This window comes from Monopterus albus, unplaced genomic scaffold, assembly GCF_001952655.1.
Source record: "Monopterus albus unplaced genomic scaffold, M_albus_1.0 scaffold48.1, whole genome shotgun sequence".
NCBI classification, from domain to species: Eukaryota; Metazoa; Chordata; class Actinopteri; order Synbranchiformes; family Synbranchidae; genus Monopterus; species Monopterus albus.
Genome location: NW_018127928.1, coordinates 146,653 through 164,874, shown reverse-complemented (window position 1 = coordinate 164,874; position 18,222 = coordinate 146,653). Strand labels below are relative to the sequence as shown.

At 41.7% G+C, this 18,222-nt stretch overlaps 1 protein-coding gene and 2 long non-coding RNA genes across 5 annotated transcripts in view; 2 read left to right on the top strand and 1 right to left on the bottom strand.

Annotated features, from left to right (window-relative positions):
* LOC109960497 (uncharacterized) overlaps positions 1 to 1,556 on the top strand; it is a 6,479-nt gene extending 4,923 nt beyond the window's left edge. The window contains exons 2-3 of the long non-coding RNA XR_002275018.1: positions 497 to 572; positions 1,395 to 1,556. This is a non-coding gene — a long non-coding RNA (uncharacterized LOC109960497). The remainder of the gene's footprint in view (positions 1 to 496; positions 573 to 1,394) is intronic.
* Positions 1,557 to 10,205: 8,649 nt separating this feature from the next.
* Positions 10,206 to 12,980, bottom strand: gemin8 (gem (nuclear organelle) associated protein 8). Of its 2 annotated transcripts, none has more exons than XM_020600695.1 (4): positions 12,910 to 12,980; positions 12,600 to 12,669; positions 11,935 to 12,274; positions 10,206 to 11,718 (listed from the first exon to the last, which is right to left on the bottom strand). In XM_020600695.1, exons 2-4 carry the CDS (start codon positions 12,600 to 12,602, stop codon positions 11,462 to 11,464), a joined length of 600 nt encoding a protein of 199 aa, XP_020456351.1. In that variant the 5' UTR covers positions 12,603 to 12,669; positions 12,910 to 12,980; the 3' UTR covers positions 10,206 to 11,461. The 2 variants fall into 2 exon arrangements, with proteins under 2 accessions (XP_020456351.1, XP_020456350.1); XM_020600694.1 differs by having other exon boundaries at positions 12,865 to 12,914.
* A 2,266-nt stretch (positions 12,981 to 15,246) lies between these two features.
* Positions 15,247 to 17,584, top strand: LOC109960558 (uncharacterized). Of its 2 annotated transcripts, XR_002275028.1 has the most exons (4): positions 15,247 to 15,370; positions 16,354 to 17,054; positions 17,192 to 17,231; positions 17,332 to 17,584. It is a non-coding gene; the product is annotated as an uncharacterized LOC109960558 (long non-coding RNA). The 2 variants fall into 2 exon arrangements; XR_002275027.1 differs by lacking the exon at positions 15,247 to 15,370 and having other exon boundaries at positions 16,217 to 17,054.
* Positions 17,585 to 18,222: the final 638 nt, after the last annotated feature.

The window sequence follows — 18,222 nt, the reverse complement described above, 5'->3', positions numbered from 1 at the left end:
AGAGAGAAGGAGAAAAAGAAAAAGAAGAATTAGTGCTATAAGAGGGTGTGAGTGTGTAAGATAAAAGTGAGAATGTGGGTGAGAGGCCCAGAAAGGACTGTCTGTGGGTTTTGTTTCTTCCTTCACAGCAGACTGGTCCGCACTAATTTCAGTCTGAAAATGAAACAATCAACACCCATCATAGTTAATTTAACACTTTTATTTTAAGAAAGCAATCAGCACTAGTTAACTCCAAAAAAGTGACAACTGTGGTTGTGTATGATGGAGTTAAAGTCGCAAAGAGCAGTGAGTAAAAGACCTAACACTCATTTCTGATGCAGTCAGATATAAACACACACACAGAGGAGGATGCTAATGGTTATGTTTCTATTTGTTGTACTACTTCAGTAAGGGTCCTTGATTGTGGAAAACACTTGATATGAGCTTTGATCAGATCACTTTTGACCAGTCAGAGCTTTCTGTCTACTAAACAGCCATGTGCCTGGCTTTGTTTCAGAGGGGGCTCCTTGTTTGTCTGCGAACATGCTGACAGCTTGAGCAGGATCCTGTATTCCAATGGGAAACCAAGCAAGGTGAGTCCAGAGAAACTGTCCTACTGTAAGTGGATGTGGTATGTTTATTTAGAGGAGGGGGGCTTTGCTGGTTCCATCATTCACTCATTGTCTAAAAATAAAACACATCCTCAAACAATAGGATGCCATCTGGCTTGAATCCTCTTAAATGAAGTTTTAATTCAGGCCCACGTGGCCTTGTTTCAGACAAAGGTCAGCCAGGAGCCCCCCCCCAACACACTGCCCCATCTACACTGCAGTCAGAGGTGACCACCCCAGCCTTTGAGGTTTTCAAAGCAACAGACAGCTACCATGACATACAGTATTAGTATTTCCATTTAGCCTGGGGTCTAAAATTAACACCCACTCTGCACCATATGCTGGTGAATCAAAGAGGGTCACCCATCACACTGATTGTTTGACATCTGAATGCCATGCAGAGCCATGAGGGAACCTGATCCACTGCATAAATGAACCAAAGCAGGTTGGATGGGGTTTGGTGAGTCACAGGTGAACCCAGACTCACAGACAGTGCAGGTGCAGTAAAGACGCCCTGCTCTGTTTGGTATGAATTATATAGGTTGTGTGCTTAAGTTGGCAGCTTTTTACATTACATTTTCTTAAAGACAATTTAATACAGAGGATGAACTTCTTATTATAGGAAAAATGTACTAGTGAATCCACAGCCCCTAACTAGATTTCAGCTGTAGTTCTATGGTAGTGCTACAACTGTAATGGAAGCCCAGGGGCTCCACTCAACCCTTCCAGCCTCCGCCAGTCAGGTTGATGCATAGTCACCATTTACCTGCTGTACAAACCCCTCTCTTCTTATTTTCTCAGTAGCCGTGGTTTCCCACTGGCCAGCTAAGGAGTGACTCAGCAACGCAGCTTGGCCCACTCCATCCATCTCATCATTCTACAAGTACTGTTGCTGATCAACACCCAGTTACTCAGTTCATCCTCGCCAACCTGTTTTGTCACCACAAACTGCACTGTACATAAATAAATCACTGCTGGCACTGAAGTCAGCTACCTGGGTCCACCTTTCCTTTTTGCTCACTCACTTCCATGTGTGAGCGAATATAACAGACTTGTCCAGAAGATGAGATACAGTGCTCCTTAGCACTCTTCACCATCACCCTGTCACACACACACACACACACACATTGTTGCCCAAACCTCCAACTAAAGTTGCCTTCCAGAGAAAGTCAGAAATCTCATAGTTCCCACTGAGAAAAATGCAACAAAATATCCTTTGTAATTACAATTTTAAGTAGGATTTTTCCCACAAAGCTTCACATTGCACCTAAACTGGCATTATTTATATGTGCTCCTCAAAATCTGCCAACAGTTCACCGATGCAAAGATATCATGTGTTAGCCAGGCTGTTTGACTAAAAAAATTATCTCTGGGAAATGTTGTGCAGAATTACAACAGCGCACTCACAGCCAAAGATCTATGGCAGCCCTTACTTCCGGTGTCCACCACCGGGTTCGGGGATTGCCACCACGACACGTCGTGGTCGTCGTCGTGTTTTATTTACTCTTTGCTAATTAGCACAGCTTACAATCAATGAATAGCATCCATTTTGCAGGTTATTTTCTCCTAATCAAAGTATTTGATTAGTATTTACAATTCACCCTGTGGAGAATGTATGTTTTACCAATTGTAGTGGTAGTCTATCCACTCAAACTACAAGCGGCAGGCTGCTAGGGAGGCTAGAGCAATGTCGGAAAATCAGTAGGATCCATCCCCTGGGCACAGTAAATATCTGAACTGAATCTCAGGGTAATCATCCAAATACCTCCTGAGATATATATTTTAGTCTGGACTGACTGAGTGAGCGAGCAGCATTGTGGGGGAGGGAGATCTGTGTGAAAGAAAAGTTTTGTGTAGCTCCTCATATCTAAGGGATGTATGCTGTGTGTGTCTATGTGTTTTGGGGTGGGAGTCAGGTTTGTGGATTCATTTCCAATCCCCATCAAACATATGACTATGCCTGTGTGGGGTGTATTGTCCAGAAATGAGTAACAACAAATTGGGTAGAGACAGTTCAGCCTGCAGTTTGAACCTGAAACAGCAGCTTTGTTTGTGTGGTAAATGTTTAAAATGAAAGCCTCCATCATATTGTGAAGCCCTTTGTTCAGTGCTGACCAATGCACCAGCCAAAATCTGAGCTGCAGAAAGACCCCACTGTGTTCCCGCTCAGCTGCAGAAATGGTCTCATCTGCCTCCGCAACTGGTGGTCTCCATTAAAGGGAGAGCCTGTCAAATGCCTGTCTTCCTTCATTACAACAACACAGAGAAGAAAAAGAAGAAGAAATCAGACTTTGTAGCATATTCATGTCTGCAGATGTGAAGTTAACGGGAGAGAAGCAGCAGAAGAAGAATAGGAGGAGAACAGTATCTGGACGCCTCTGCAAAGACATTTCTTCAGTTTAAAAGATTTCCGCAACAAGATGAGACTTGTGATAGTCATGTCCTCAGCATCAGAGTAGTGTGATCTCAGTGATACTGAGTCTGCAGTTACCACGGAGACGTGTAATACTGCACTGATTCAGATCTTTTAGCAGTGCTATCAGTTCCTAGAAAACGTCTCACGTGGCCTCGTAACAGGCTGAATCTGCCAAGAGCCAGAAACCAAACGAATATGATGAAGACTGAAAAAATAAATCTCTATCATCAGTAAAGATTTTTACTCCTACCAACAGCCCTGCTGCAGGCTGTAGTTGTTGACATGCAGTCAGTGTGTATCAAGCTTTCTGTGCTGCTGCGTGAAAACAGAACTGTCCTGTGGACAAAGTGGGGTGCAAATAAATGAGTACTCTATGGTGTCCCCTGTGAACAGGACAAGAGGCTTCAAGTCACTGATTTAGTTACCCTTTAGTTTTATCCTAATTAATTTAGTTTTCTTAATCTATTTTAGTCTACTTTTATTCTATTTTAGTCTCTTAAATGGTATCACATTCAATACTAGGTGAGAGAGAAATGGCATTTCTATTTTCTGTATGTCCTGCACATATAGTGAATTGACAATAAAAATCGTTGATCTTGATCTTGAAGTCTCCTGATCTTAAAACTGATGCTCCAGCAGCCAGGCTCTTTCTTAAAAACTGATTGTCAATATTAGGCTAAGTAGCTTTAGGTATGGCTGTAGCAGTCAGTTGGTAGGCTCACCGCCAACTTTGAATGGATTGCCATAAAGTTTTGTTCAGACATTCATTCATTCAGACAGAGGAACTGTACATCTCCCTCAGCTCAAGGAACAGCACCAGCCTCTCATCCTGCAGCTACACGAGATGAGCTCCACCCTTAGTAGGATCGACACCAACAAAGCCGCAGGCCCAGACAGGGTGTCAGGTTTGTGGATTCATTTACAATCCACAATTGAGTTATCGCCTGATTTTCTAGCTCCCCCATGAGGTTGGCATTTGTGGTTTTTAGTGAGATGTCTCCACAACTTGTATGGATTGTCATGAAATTTGTTACACGCGTTCATGTTCCCCGCAGGATGAACTATGATAACAGTTGACCTTTCCTCTAGCCCCCTCATCAGGACACAATTTTAATTTGTTCGATACACTTCCCGGTAGCTAAGCCTGCTCCGTTACCTCCTGCATGATGCTCGGCCTCACTGTAGGCCTCACCTATAGTATCTGTTGTCCCACACTTTGGAGAATCACTGCTGTGAGGCGTGGAGCTTTATGTGTCAGTCTTTGTCTAATACAGGGTTATAGTTGTCTAAAGTGGAATATCAGTCTTTGTCTAATACAGGGTTATAGGTTGTCTAGAGTGGGATGACTTGTCTTTAGAGTCATGGGACCTGCATGCATGCAGTCAGGCTTGATGTTGTCTGCAGCTGCTTCCCAGTTATTTCCAAATGACTATTCCCTGCTGCTTAATTAGTGTTGTTACACCTGCCATGCATTCCCTTACAATACAGCAAATATGCATTTTACAGTGATAACAGTGACTTAAAATTTACAGAAATCTTTGAAACAGTAGCTTGTTGACTTTAGACAGACATAGCCAAAAGCATCCTTCTGATTTTCAGCCAGTGACTGTGCATTATGTTGGCTGACATGATTCTGTCCACTCTAGCTAATGCTAAGGCTGAGACTGTGAATCTGTTGTTTTTTATGATGTGGCTGGCAAATGTAATGGTTCTGACTTAGTTTGACTGCAGTATAGGGAGTGAAAGTGAAGCATCTTGGCTGCCATGCTTCAGTCCTGAACATGTATTTTTCTGACACATCCACGGTGCAACAAAAAGCATAAGAAATATGTGGCCATGAAATAACAAAACATTTCATATTGGGGTCTATTTTGTACTTTTTCTTATTGGAGTCATGAAATAAGTCTATCTTAATCCTGCATGTAACAGTTTCTGCTCCCACTTGCTTGTCTCACCATGTATGTTTCTGTCTGTTTGGGTATTGATTTATCTGCCTCCATTAGTCAGATGGAAGTGTTTTATCAGTATCACCAGAAACAGGCCATCACTTAAACAAATATAAATACACAATACAAAGACACAGGCACGCACACGCAGAAACAGGAGTGTCTCAGCGACAGCTTTATGAGCCTCCTGCTGTTGCTTTACTCTAATCCTTGACATTTTAAGGGGCTCCTGGCTTTCTCTAAAAGGGAAACCTTTGGCAGAGAGCATGAGCGAAGAGCTGCACCTTGTATTGTCTGGTCTTTCATGTGAGGAGTTGCTCTGTTTTCTCTGCAGCGACAGTGTGTTGTGCTTAAGTGTGTGTATGTGTGTGTGTTCATTGGTGCATGTGTGTATGTCCAGATCTGGGCCATTAATCTGTGGTGGTGACGATGACCCAGTTTTGTCCCCCCTCTCACTGCCACCCCACCCTCAGCTATTGGTTGCCAGGGAGACACTTCCCTCTCATCCCTGAGCAAAACCGCCAGATGCTAATAAAGGTTAATCCATCTTGAACAAATCAATATATAATCTAAACATATTTGCACAACAAACACTTTTAAATTTGCTAATTCAGGGCAGTGTTATTGTGAGTTAAAGTTTTAAAGGAACATTCCAAACAAATTCAGAATTTGAGTTTCCTCTTTCTTTGCATTTCTCCATCTCTCTATGTCTTTCTCCATCTACCAACTGAAAATAAAAGCAGGTACATGAGCAGCCTTAATGCAAATTCATGCAAACCAACCTCACCATGCTTTTGTACTGAAGCCTGCACTGCTGGGTGCCATGTATTTGCATGCGACTGCAAAGTTTCACTTTATTGTCTAATGATTTTATTGAACATTTAGCACAACAAGGCAGCAGAGGAACCTCTCTAACACACACACACACACACACACACATAGTCTTTCTCTAGTTGTGAGGACACATTTACCTAGCCCTTACCCTAAAATGACTAATCCAACCCTCATCCTAACACTGACCTAAACCTAATTCTAACCCTAAAATCAAGTCTCAAGACTCAAACAGCCCTTTGAAGGTGTGTCAGAAAGCGAGGACCAGTCAAAGTGTCCTCACAATGATTGTATTGACCAAAAATGTCACACAACCATAGAAAGACAGGTTTACAGACACAAATCCTAACGCCTTACCGAAAGTCCACCCTCTACTGAATCTATGTACAGAAATCACATCAAAGTGATGGAGCGTCTCCGATATATCTCGCCTTATTTAGAATATCTGACTCCTACCAGGATGGTTTAACCTCCACACACACACGCATACACACCCATCCCCTCCACCAGCAATTTATCCGACGGGCTACTAATCCCGCTGGCCCAGATTTGGTCCACAGTCTGCTCCACATGATGTTACTTTGTCATTGTCATCCCAACAACTGCACAAACACCCCACCCCAGTGCTAAAAACACACACAGATATACACCCCCCACCCCACTCCAAAGCTCGAAGAGTCACGTGACTCTCAGGACGCTGCGCCTGTGACCTGTGAACTGCAGTACACGCCAGCAGCAACGTGGATAGGAGCTGCTTCCATCCACAGTGTACAAGCACACCATGAGTCACAGTGTGTAGGAAATGCAAAGCAGGGTGGGCTCATCATCATCATCATCATCACTGCAGAGGTGGGAGAGCAGCAGGGGGATGTGAGGGAGAATGGCAGCCCTCTGCTGTCTATGGGTCATGTGAATATATATATGCATGGCCTATTTTTTGCCCGTGTGGGGTTGTGTGATCAGATATATTACTGCTCGCTTGCGCCAGAATCTGAAATGACGCCCCTGCCTCGAAGCCTTGTGCATCGCTGCGTTGTCATGGCAACAGGTCCTCTCGACGGCAACTGGTTTCGACACATCAGAGTAGCCGCTGGGCTGAGTTTAAAATGCTCACATACAGGACAGTGAAAGAGAATTGGTTTCTAATCTTAATATGAAAGCAATGGTTGGAAGGTGGTTGTGGAGAAGATGTAGACACATGATACATGCACTACTGAAAAAGAAGTGTAGCGTCTCATCTACAGCCTTTAGAAAGTCAAGTCAGTGGCACAATAGCAAACAAATGTGTTAATAATATTCAAGAATACAGTGCAGGGCACTCATTGCAGTGATGAAGCAAATGCTTGCAAATATATTGTGTGTAGCTAAACTCTGCCTGTTATGTGATCAACAGCCAACCTTGTTGATGGAGCTGGGCATCAGGTGAATGGAGAACTGTACAAAATGGTGGGCGCTGTTTAACCTCCGCTGTTGGAGTATAATCTACTTCCTAAGAGAGGAGTGGTTTGTCGTTATTAGACAAGAGTCACTGGTACATGTCTTTTGAATATACTGAACTCATTAGCAAGCTAATAATCTTGCTTATTGAGTCAGGAGACAGTAAATGGCACAGTACAAAGAAAAAAGGTAAATGTGTATTCAGCCATCTCCAGACTATCATTATGACAGTACTGCTGTATAGTGTTATTCTAATGATGTCAGTGGATTGTTCCGCTTAATTCTTTTTTCAGCTAAGCCTTTAAAATATGTCTGCTTGATGGCTGTTAGGTTCAGTATCTATTCTGCCGATCAGTGCATAGCAAATCCACAGGAGAGGATGCAAGAGTTTCCACAGAGAGCTGGGCATAGGTGAACTGCAGCAGGAAGAGTGAATTCACAAAGGAGGACACATGAGGGGAGGAGGGAGATGGAAAGAGTAATGATGAAGACAGTGAGCAGGGAGATGAGATGAGCAGATGCAGATGAAAGATGATGCTGATGATGAGGAGATCAAAGTAGCAGTTTGGGGAAGTAACAGGCAAAACAGGGAGAGAAGTTCATTATGACTTCCTGCAGAAAAATGGCTTCAGTTCCCTGTCACAGTAAATCAAGTCACTTGGCTACATCCTGTCTGTTTTCAACTTCTTACCAGCCTGAAGGCGATAAACAGGCCTGCTCCGTTATTGGAAACAGATGTTGTGAATGGGAGAGAAAGCGATGCCTGGAAACAGATGTTGTGAATGGGAGAGAGAAAGTGATGCAGACAAGGAGGGAAGGAAGAATAGTAGTGGACAGAGGTGGAAACACTTGGAAGAGTTGGTGGCTTTGGGTTGTGGCTAATCAGAATTCTACAGGTTACAGACCAACCTCCAGTCACACAGAGGCAGAGGCAATGCAAACTTCTGGAAAGACATTCTGATCTGGTTACAGCTTCCTGAACAAATTGGAAACCAATGATGCGAGCATGTCTGCAATCTGTTTTCTATTATCTCAACCATGGAATAAGTATTCAGTGGAGTTGGCTTCAGACTGCTCTGTGGCATGTAAACAAGTCACATGCATGTCAAGGAACTGGACTGGAAAGAATTTTGTAATCTGATAAGAAGACGCTGATCTGAATCATATAACAAAGCGTGACATGCATGTCTTTGCAAGTTTGTATTGAATTAATACTAATAGTTTAAACAACTGAGTAGTCTATAACCTTGTCCTTTTCTATTGCTATTCCAGCTGCCAATGAGTGATGCCTGTATTTTCTAGATGACAGACACACAAAATCAAGAGGTACAGTTATAGGTGCTTTGCTTCTAAAATATTGTGGGCGTTTGCAAACTGATCCATCTGAGATGAGCAGATTACTTGAAGCTTTAAAAAGCAACACCATGCACACATCCACTTCTACACAGCAGCAGTTGTTTCCCGTGTTTCAGGCTTGTCCATCCTGTTTAATCCACAGTGAGGGAGCGGATCTGAATCCAATCAGCATCCCATGTCAGCTCCTCTCACATGAGGAAAGTTTAAAGCTTTAAACCCTGTCCAGTGACACACAGCACGCTCACACAACGAAATCAAACGCACACTTCTCTACATGTTTCCATACACATAGAAACTAAATGCAGTCTGGCATCAAAACGTAGACATGTGCACACACACACAAGCTACAGCTACAAATGACACCCGTGGATAAAGCTAATGTTATATGAATGTTAATCATGTCGCTATCAATGGACAAGAAGCTGGGGACACGGTGACGTCACGGCCGGGGCTAGAAATCAATCAATCAAATTTTATTTGTATAGAGCCAAATCACAACAAAAGTCATCTCAGGACACTTTACATAGTAAGGTCTAGACCTTACTGTTATCACTATTATTACAGAGGGAAAACCCAAAAAAATCCACCTGAACAAGCACTTGGCGACAGTGGGGAGGAAAAACTCCCTTTAACGGAAGAAACCTCTGACAGACCCCGGCTCTTGGTGGGCAGCCTTCTGCCTCGACTGGTTGGGGTGAGTGGATAGAGGAGAGACAAAAGAAGAAAAGCAACAGGACACAACAAACAAACAAACACTGGTCTGGTTGATGTGGCCGGCATATAGAAGCATAGAGAGAGAGGAGAGGAGAGGAGAGAGAAACTCAGAGCATCATGGGCCCCCCCAGCAGCCTCGGCCTATAGCAGCATAACTAATTGAAGGCTCAGGGTCACCTGATCCACCCTAACTAGAAGCTTTATCAAAAAGGAAAGTCTTAAGTCTATGGACCCGATTTCTTTAATCAACCACTCTGCAAGTGTCCTCAGTTCTCCATGCCACATACTGAATACTGGAGGAGGTACTGCAATGCAGTAATATACATCACATTTAACGTACTTGTACTTTGAGTATTTACATTTCATTTTCTTTATACTTTATTAGGCAGACGGCAATAAGATTATTTTATATTTACAAATATGACAATATTTTAAAATACAGTTGTGTTTATGATCCCCTTCCGTCTTGTCATCTGTAAAGCACTTGGAATTGCATGCACCTGTACAAAAGGTGATGAAAAAAAAAAAAAATACATTTCAAAGTATTAAATATACAAGTTTGAGTGGCACATCTTAGTTTTTCTTCTTTCTTTTAACAATAATCATCTCCACCCCTCAGATTTATCTTGTGAGATTTTGTGGGGCGTGACCCCTAGCTTGATGTAAATCAACTAGCTCTCCTGTAAATACACTGATAATCAATGGTAGAAGTACTCAGATTGTTTACTTAAGTAAAAGTAGCATAACACAGTGTCAAAATACTGTTACAACTAAAAGTCTTGCATTCAAAATGCTACTTAAGTAAAAGTACAAAAGTATTAGCAGAAAATATACCACCAAAGGTATGTTTATAATTTGAAGTACTGCTGGATAGCTTGTGAATTTTACACCAAGGATCAATAAATCTTGTGATTATACTATATTTTTTATTAACCTCTTTCTGAAAAGTAACTAGTAACAAAAATTATCAAATAAATGAGACAAGGTACAACATTTCTTTCTGAAAAGTAGTGAAATTGAAGTATGAAGTAGGAGAAAATGAAAATACTCATGTAAAGTACAGATACATTAAAACTGTACCTAAGTACCGAATGCTGTTACCTGTACAGGCACTGCAGTCACACCTGCTTCTCAGTGCACTTGCTCATCCGTACACATTCCCATTACAGTGGACAAAAAAAATCACAATACGGTACGGGCAAACGAAGTGCTGAATGATACAGCCAGGTATAAAAATGTCCTATTTAACTGAAACACCAGACTGGCCCAGTTTTTGGATGTACAAATGTGCTGCCTAGAAGCTGAATAACAGTAATGTCATGAAGAGCCAGATGCCCATTACACAGACAGATAACTCAGAAATGACCACCAACAAAGCAGGTTTTATCTGTTGCAAAAATACTTCATAATAAACAGAATTTATATCAGAATACACAGCCCTGAAGAGGAGCAGGGTGGTACCAGCACAAGATAAAAGAGAACAGTCAGTGTCCCCTTGAGAAACCACATGAATGGCTTTGAACCCGATGAAAGGTCAGAATCAGAGGCACAGTTTAGAAGTTAAGTCAATGATTCACTCTTTGTATATGCTGAAAAGTAACACATCAGAAGCAGCCATGCAGGACGCTTCAAAATCTGACACAGTAACTGGATGAAAAATGTTTGTGGTTATACCAAGTTGACAGGCACAACACAAACATCACTGAGCCAGAGGGTAAAGAAGAACAGCACCCAGGCATAACTGTATTCACATCACATACAGGGCAATTTTGTTGTCCTGCAACTGACAATTTTTCTAGTGTTTTGTGCTTATATTTTGAGAATTTGTCCTAAAAATCAAGGAACCGAAAAACAGCATGGAATCTCTGAACAGTGTTTTTATGCAATAAAATAAAAACTATGAAAGATCCTGAATTATATGTATGAAGTTGTCATTTAGAGCAGCAGCTGACAGGTCAGTGACATTCACATCTGGCTCTGCAGAAGCTCAGCTAATTTATGCAACTTTATGAGCTTAACATAGCTTATAACTCTCAGCTAACTCACACCATTAGTTCTGCCTCAGCAGCTTGATCAGCAACAATTCATTACATGACAAAGCTGCAGCCTCACCAAGAGATCAGGACAGGAATCTCTTGCAAAGCAAACAGTTTGCAGCTCTGCCCTGAGTGCTATAGTTTCAGTGGGATAACGGGCCAGTACTTTGGCTGCTTGAGGTCACAGTTTCTGTCAAAAGTGAGCTGCATCGCTGTCTCCATTGCCAGGATCTTGGCTGCATCCTTGCCATACAGCTTCTTCATCTCAGCCTTGCGTCTCTCACCGGGCTGTTCAAAGGGAGGAGCCGTGGTACTTCGCTCAGAGACGCCATGCAGGTCCTGGTCGGCTGGCACATAGCTTTCCTGCTCAGCCTCCATCTGCTGCTGTTTCTCTGCAAGAACAGATTATTTTAAGACAAATAGCTGGCAGTCTTTTCAACTTGTACTATGATATCTGAATACAATTGTGCATCCTTACACAAAGCTAATAGTACCGATTATGTATGTAGCCCTAAAAAATAAGACTGCAAGGCAACAATGTCCAAATATCTATTTTTACATAGTGGCACTCTTGTCCATGTCAACACCTACACCCACTGTTGTCTTACTTAGTTCTTCTCGGTGTCTCTCAGTCTGGGCGAAGTACTGCCGAAGCTCTTCGCTGATCTCCATGTTGCTGACGTCACACTCAATCTCGCTGTCTGAACTGCTCTCCTCATCCTGGTCCTCTCTGTCTTCGCTGTCGCTCTCTCTGGCGTGCCAGTCTGCATAACGCTGGTGGCTGCTGGGATACAGTTCCTGGTAATAGCCAGAGCCATAGGCAGCCTCCAAGGCCTTCTGGTAGGCACGCCTGTGTCTCTGGTGCCAGGCCATAGCCTGCTGGTAGTGCTGCCAGTAGCGGCTGTACACTGGGCTGGAGAACCAGGACATCACTGTGCTTATGTCCTCCTGCCAATGAGAAGGGTCAGTGCAACAGTTTTGCTGTTTAATTTCATATCCCTTACTCATAATATACACAATTTTTAATTATTTTTCATCAAAAATCCTGCTATTAGATAAATTCCAAGGCACACTGAGCCCTCTTGCATGCTGAGGTCTCAAAATGGTGGTGAATTTATGTGTTTGTCACTAATAACACCAGAATTCAATGCGTTCAACAGGTACCAACAAGTCTCAGTAAGTGTGTTGTTCTTTCAGTTCCACTTTGTTATTTAATTTTGATTATGACAGGGAGTTAGACAAGCTAAAGGCGGCAGGTACCATATTCACTTACCATGACTGAGGATGCCTGAAGCTTACTGGATCTCCCTGTGCTAATGTTTTGGTATCTGCTAGTCTGCAACCTGTGAGCCAGATACAAATTCAGAGCACGTTCAATAATATCTACAAAACACAGCTGTTAGGCTAACTTTGCAGATTAAAGATGCATGAATGCACATGCTGGCATCGTCAAAGCAAAAATGGACGTGCAGTTTGTCAAACTTCACACAAAGCAACAAAAAGAGCAAGACTAAACACACAGTAATTTACTAATGTACACGGTGTGTTGACACGCTGAAACCCTCTCACCAGGAAACATTTACCTCTGAGATGCAGTGATGTCAACCTGTTCAGCGGCTCGTGTTACTTCCGCGCAGAAAATTTCCCAGCAGCCTTTGAGTCGCCGGAAAAAAAAAATCACGTTTAGCTAGATGGCGCCACCCAGTGGACACTCCGCAAGTGTGCAATGTAACGGTGTGTTCATACTGAACTAGAAAATGAAAGTTGCACCTTTATGTATGTATTTTGCAACCTATAGAATTACATTTTGTATATGAGTGTTTCAGATGTAATGTCCAGGGGCAAGGATGAATCTGTGTCAGTGGTTCTCAGAGGTGACTGCCGTTACAAGCCAGCTGGGTCAGCCACTGCTTGTGTTAAGGGCAGATTAGGTCTGGAAAATGGTGTTGCTTATTGTGTGGCCCCCATCTCTACTATAGGCTAAAGAACTGTAAACCTATTATACAATTCTGTTCTCACCAGCATCACAGTACAAGAGTGAGCAGCACAGAGCAGAAACCACATCACCCAGACCAAAGATTTAAAAAACTGTTGTTATTGAAGCTGTTCTAGACTCGGCTTCCTTCTTGTAAGTTTAGTTGAAAAAGAGGTTATACCACAAAATGAATAATTTACTGTATGAGGGACTGATATACAGTACAGTATGATCAGCAACTTAATTTGTATTGTTTTCACAATTTTCCCTTAATAACATTGACTGGAAGAATACTTGTGAGTGTCACCTACTTCTTGGTTCTTACCATGTATTTAATGAATACATTTAACCATGTAAACTGTTATATAAAACTATAACAAGTACTGAAGCCAGTGCATTATACTGCTTCTCAAACATTGTTTTCATGCTTGTGAAAGATATTTTCCAGTTCTTTCAACCAGGAACTCTGTGAGACGACGCAGACCACTTAGATATATAAAAAATATAACCGTGCTGGTTTATTCAAAGGATCACAGGCAAAATTAACATCACACGTCCAGGCATCTTCCACCTCCAGTACTGCGCTCAGGCAGCCCGGAAGATGGAAAAAAGCCCCGAACCTCAAAGCCTATACAATTTAATCACTTCGTTGGGCTAGCCCCATCCTACACAGGCAACGTCAAACCGTGACGTCACCTGATATGCCAGCTTGGCAGCTGACCAGAGCAGTAGTCAAAACATGGAGAAAATTAAAGTGTGTGGCTGTTGATTAGTGGTGTGTATCTAAAAACATACAGGACATTCAGGGACATGTCCGAACAGTAAGCCTCAGAAGATATTATGATTAAGATTACGGCTGAGCATAGCATGCTACTAACAATATTCATCCTGTCTGCAGACTCTGCAATCTAGTTGACCTTGGCCTAGATGCAGCCTGCAGAACTCATGACAATGAACTAAGCATTTAACAGCCTGAGCATAGACAGCCTGTCTCCACTAAACATTTGCTAATACAACAGATGTCTAACAAATATCTATCTGACTAAGAAATTACCTAACACTTGTCTCATGACCATGGAAACTACTGTCCTAGTTTCATTCTTCACATACGTGACTCTATAGTACCGCAGCATTTTAACCACAGGCCTGAAAACCCCCTCCGTAACCACTCTTAATGTCTTCATTGGCGAGAGCTGCTACTTAAATAACACCAAGCCAGTGTTGGTCTGCATGTACCTGGTTGCAGATAGCCTGCATCTATTTAAATCTGCCTGCCTCTGTGGTATTTGTATCTTCTGTCAGGCCTCTTTTGCTGAACCCAGTCCAGCTGAGAACCTTTGGCCTGAGGAAGGAAATTAAAAGATGTTTTCTCATTTTCCATAAACGGTGGCTCACAAAGCCACCTCTGCACACCCACGTAGGTTTAAAGCTTATATTTGAAGTGTTCTTCTGGCATTTTGATTAACATAGAGTAAGCAAGTTTACTTTAAGGGGGAGTTAAAGTGTAGCAAGAATGTTGCATTTAAGCTAACACTGGAAATTTGTGTTGTACAAGGTGCAAAAAGCTCTCTTTAAAAATGTACCCACTGTACTTTACCCCCAACTGTTATTCTGACCGATAGCCGATGACATAGCCCAGACATGTCGTTGTTGTGTTTTGCCCAAAATAATACAAGTGTTCAGTAGGTTTTAAAATGTAAGGCCAGCACAGGTGTCACATGCTTATTGTCTTTGCATGCTTCTATGCTGATTTTAACCATCAGGATTAATATGATGCTTCTCAGAAAGCAGAAGCAGTCAGATTCACTTTTGTTTAGGATGCTTCACATAAGTTTACACTGTACTACGCCTTGAGGAGAGATTGAGGTTTCCGTGTAGGCGGTAAGCGAGCGGAGTTAGGCCTCTTTTCTGAACTGTATTCTGTTCTATAGTCTGTTGGCCAGTATGGATGGATGGAAACACTTTGCATTATTTGTTCAGTTTAATACCAGTGGACAGAGGAAACTACACCTGTGAGTGTTCATGTGACAGAGGAACACATGTTGTCCATCTTAATATTACTGTGGGAGGTAAGTTGCTAGCTTATAAGTTGTTCAGAAAGATTAAGTAATATTACAAGATACTGTGGATGACAGAGTGATTGTAAATTGTTATTCTGGCAGCACTTGAATTAGATTGTTCTTGAAATTTCTTGTCAAAGGAGAATGTTATTTCCATCAAAAAGCTACACTCACCAGCAGTGTTACTGTTCTTACTGCATTCTTCACTACAGTTGAAAAAAGGTATGTTCACATCCTTGGAAGGAATCCTAACAGATGGAAAGGTTTTACTAAATGCTTTACCTTTAAAATAGCATGTACATATACATACCTCCATACAGTACATACTTTACAATCCCCCTCAGTGTGTAATCACTGGACACAGGGCAACCATTCTTTACAGTACATTTAATTAGACCACAGCAGTAATGTGCTGGGATTGTGTAGCGTAATGATAAGACAGGCAGAGTCAACTGTGGTTCCTGCAGAATTTGCAGTTGTCGTAAAGTTCTTTAAACTGAGTGTGGGTATGAATTCTCAGCCAGAATATATGCTCTTTTCATTTTTATGCCCTCGCTCATTGTTTCTGTGGCAACATGAAAGCAGAAACAGTCATGTCTTACACTTCTGCTTTAGAATAATTCACACACTATAACTTAAATCTCTGTAAGAGGTGAGAATTTGAAATCAAGTGGTTGAAGACTGGTACAAAGGGGTGTGTCCACCCACTTCCCTATATTAAGTACAGTATACTGTGCACTGCCAGCAGCTGCTGCTGCGCTGTTACTTGGATGTTTTGACAATGGGTGGATGGAAACTGGTCGTTCTGCTTCTGCCACTAACATTTTGCATCAATAGGGATGGTACTGTAAAGGGACTTTGTATAGATGACATTTTTTATTTTCACATTCTTGTGCATTGAAAAATAAAACCACCGTTTACCAAATGGATAGATACATGGAGTGCTACCTCTGTGACTGTATTTGATATTGATTGTGATTTATTGATTGCAGCAACTCCTGTGACAACCACGGGGAGAGAGCCCTATGTCTCTGCAATATGCACCAACCGAACAATGAGTTTCATCGTACTGATAGTGTGTAAGATCCACACAGAGAGGAGCAGGGGAAAAGAGTGTGATCTGCGGTATCATCACGGACGGGGCTTTGTGCATGAATGTGGCTCCAGATTCAAACTCATGACAGAGAATCAGACTGTATTCCTCCACCTGACCAGTTTAACACCAGAGGATAGTGGGAACTACACCTGTGAGTGCACATATAGTGGTGGAACAGACTTTGTCCAGCTCAATATCACTGTGGAAGGTAAATGATTTATTTTATAAGCTTTGTGTGCTTTATACTTGATGCATTTCTCTGGTTAGTTGCCGCTGTGTTGTAACATCGTTATGAATGTCAGCGTGTCTGTGTTAGTTAAAGAAATCAAACCTTATTGTTTCACAAGTGGAATTATACAGTATTGGATTTAGACCAACAAAGATTATGTACTCATAATAATATACTTAGACTAAGAAACAGAGTGAATGCTAGTGCTACTTTTCTGAAAGGATTATTTTTCTTTCTCATGTTTAAGGAGACGAAGGTGACAGTAGTTCTACAGAACCATATTCACCAAATGTTGTAATCGGTGTCTTTATAATCATCATTATAACTGGAGTTATCTTGGGATTTATCTACATAAAATCTTGTCATGGGTAAGAAACCAATATAGTGTTGATGGTGAATAAAATAATTGTATGTAAAGCATAATAGCCACATTGACAGAACAGCATCATATTGCCAAGTGAATAAACAGTTTGTAATAACTTGTTTTGGTTTGTTGCTTACCCAGCAGACGACAGCCGGACCCAGTGGCCAGCCATTCAACCATGGTACTGTACACCAGAATGTTGTACCTCCTAACTGTAGCGCTGCAGTTTGGCTCACGATTTTTAAAGAAAACAAAAATGTTGAAACTGTTTTCTTTTGCAGGATCCACAAGACACTGAGCCGTACAACACCTTTATACAGAGAGAGAATTCACTTTATTTTATTTAACTGTCAGCATTTACAGTTTCCAAGACAGGACACACATTTAGGGCTGCTTTTGTAGACCTGTTGTTAAACAGTATCTGCAGGACCTTAGGTGGCACATGTTTTCTTACTGAATAACCAGGGCAACAATGATGGCTGTCGTAAGGTGATGTGATTTTTCACTGCCAATTTTGTCATTGACCTGTAGCACTAATTTCTTGAAGTGCATTTCATTTTATAAGATTTTATTTACTGTACATTTTGTAGATTTACTGTTTTAAGAGGAGCACACTGAGAATGTTATACTGCCTGACAAATACAGTCACCTGAATCATAATCTAATAAATTCATTGTTAAAACATAATTGACTTTTGTGTTCTTGTCATGTTTGCTATTTAAATACCTACAAGGTTCCAATAGTTAAACATTTAAAGATGGGTTTTATTTAAAACAAACATTCTGAGCAGTCACTTCAGACACACTGAGGATTTTACACCAAACTAATAAGTGAATTCACATACTATACAGAATCTCTCCAGTGCTCTTGAACATATGATTGATGTAAGCAGGGGTTGCTCTGTGTTTCAGGTCTCTTAAACATCAGCTACTCTCACTCAGGCTTCACACCTGATATTTAGCAGCTCTGCTTCCTGCATGAACTTCCTGCACAGGTCGCCTGGTGTGAGACTGGCTGGGAACATTCAGTTGTATGCCAGTTCCCACATCTCTCTACTGTTCACTTTGAAACAAAATGTCCCCCAAAATAATGAAATAAAATACACACTGATTTAGAAGTTCTACATTCTCATTTCAGTACAGCAGTACCATTAAGAATTTGTCGGTGAGTGT

What these genes read in the sequence shown, in the direction of transcription:
- gemin8 (XM_020600694.1), bottom strand. Translation starts at nt 12,905, where the DNA reads ATGTTTCCTGGTGAGAGGGTTTCAGCGTGTCAACACACCGT. An exon ending in TTCAGGCATCCTCAGTCATG is followed by an intron (nt 12,275 to 12,599) that starts GTAAGTGAATAT and finishes TCTCATTGGCAG; the next exon opens with GAGGACATAAGCACAGTGAT. An exon ending in GAGACACCGAGAAGAACTAA is followed by an intron (nt 11,719 to 11,934) that starts GTAAGACAACAG and finishes CTGTTCTTGCAG; the next exon opens with AGAAACAGCAGCAGATGGAG.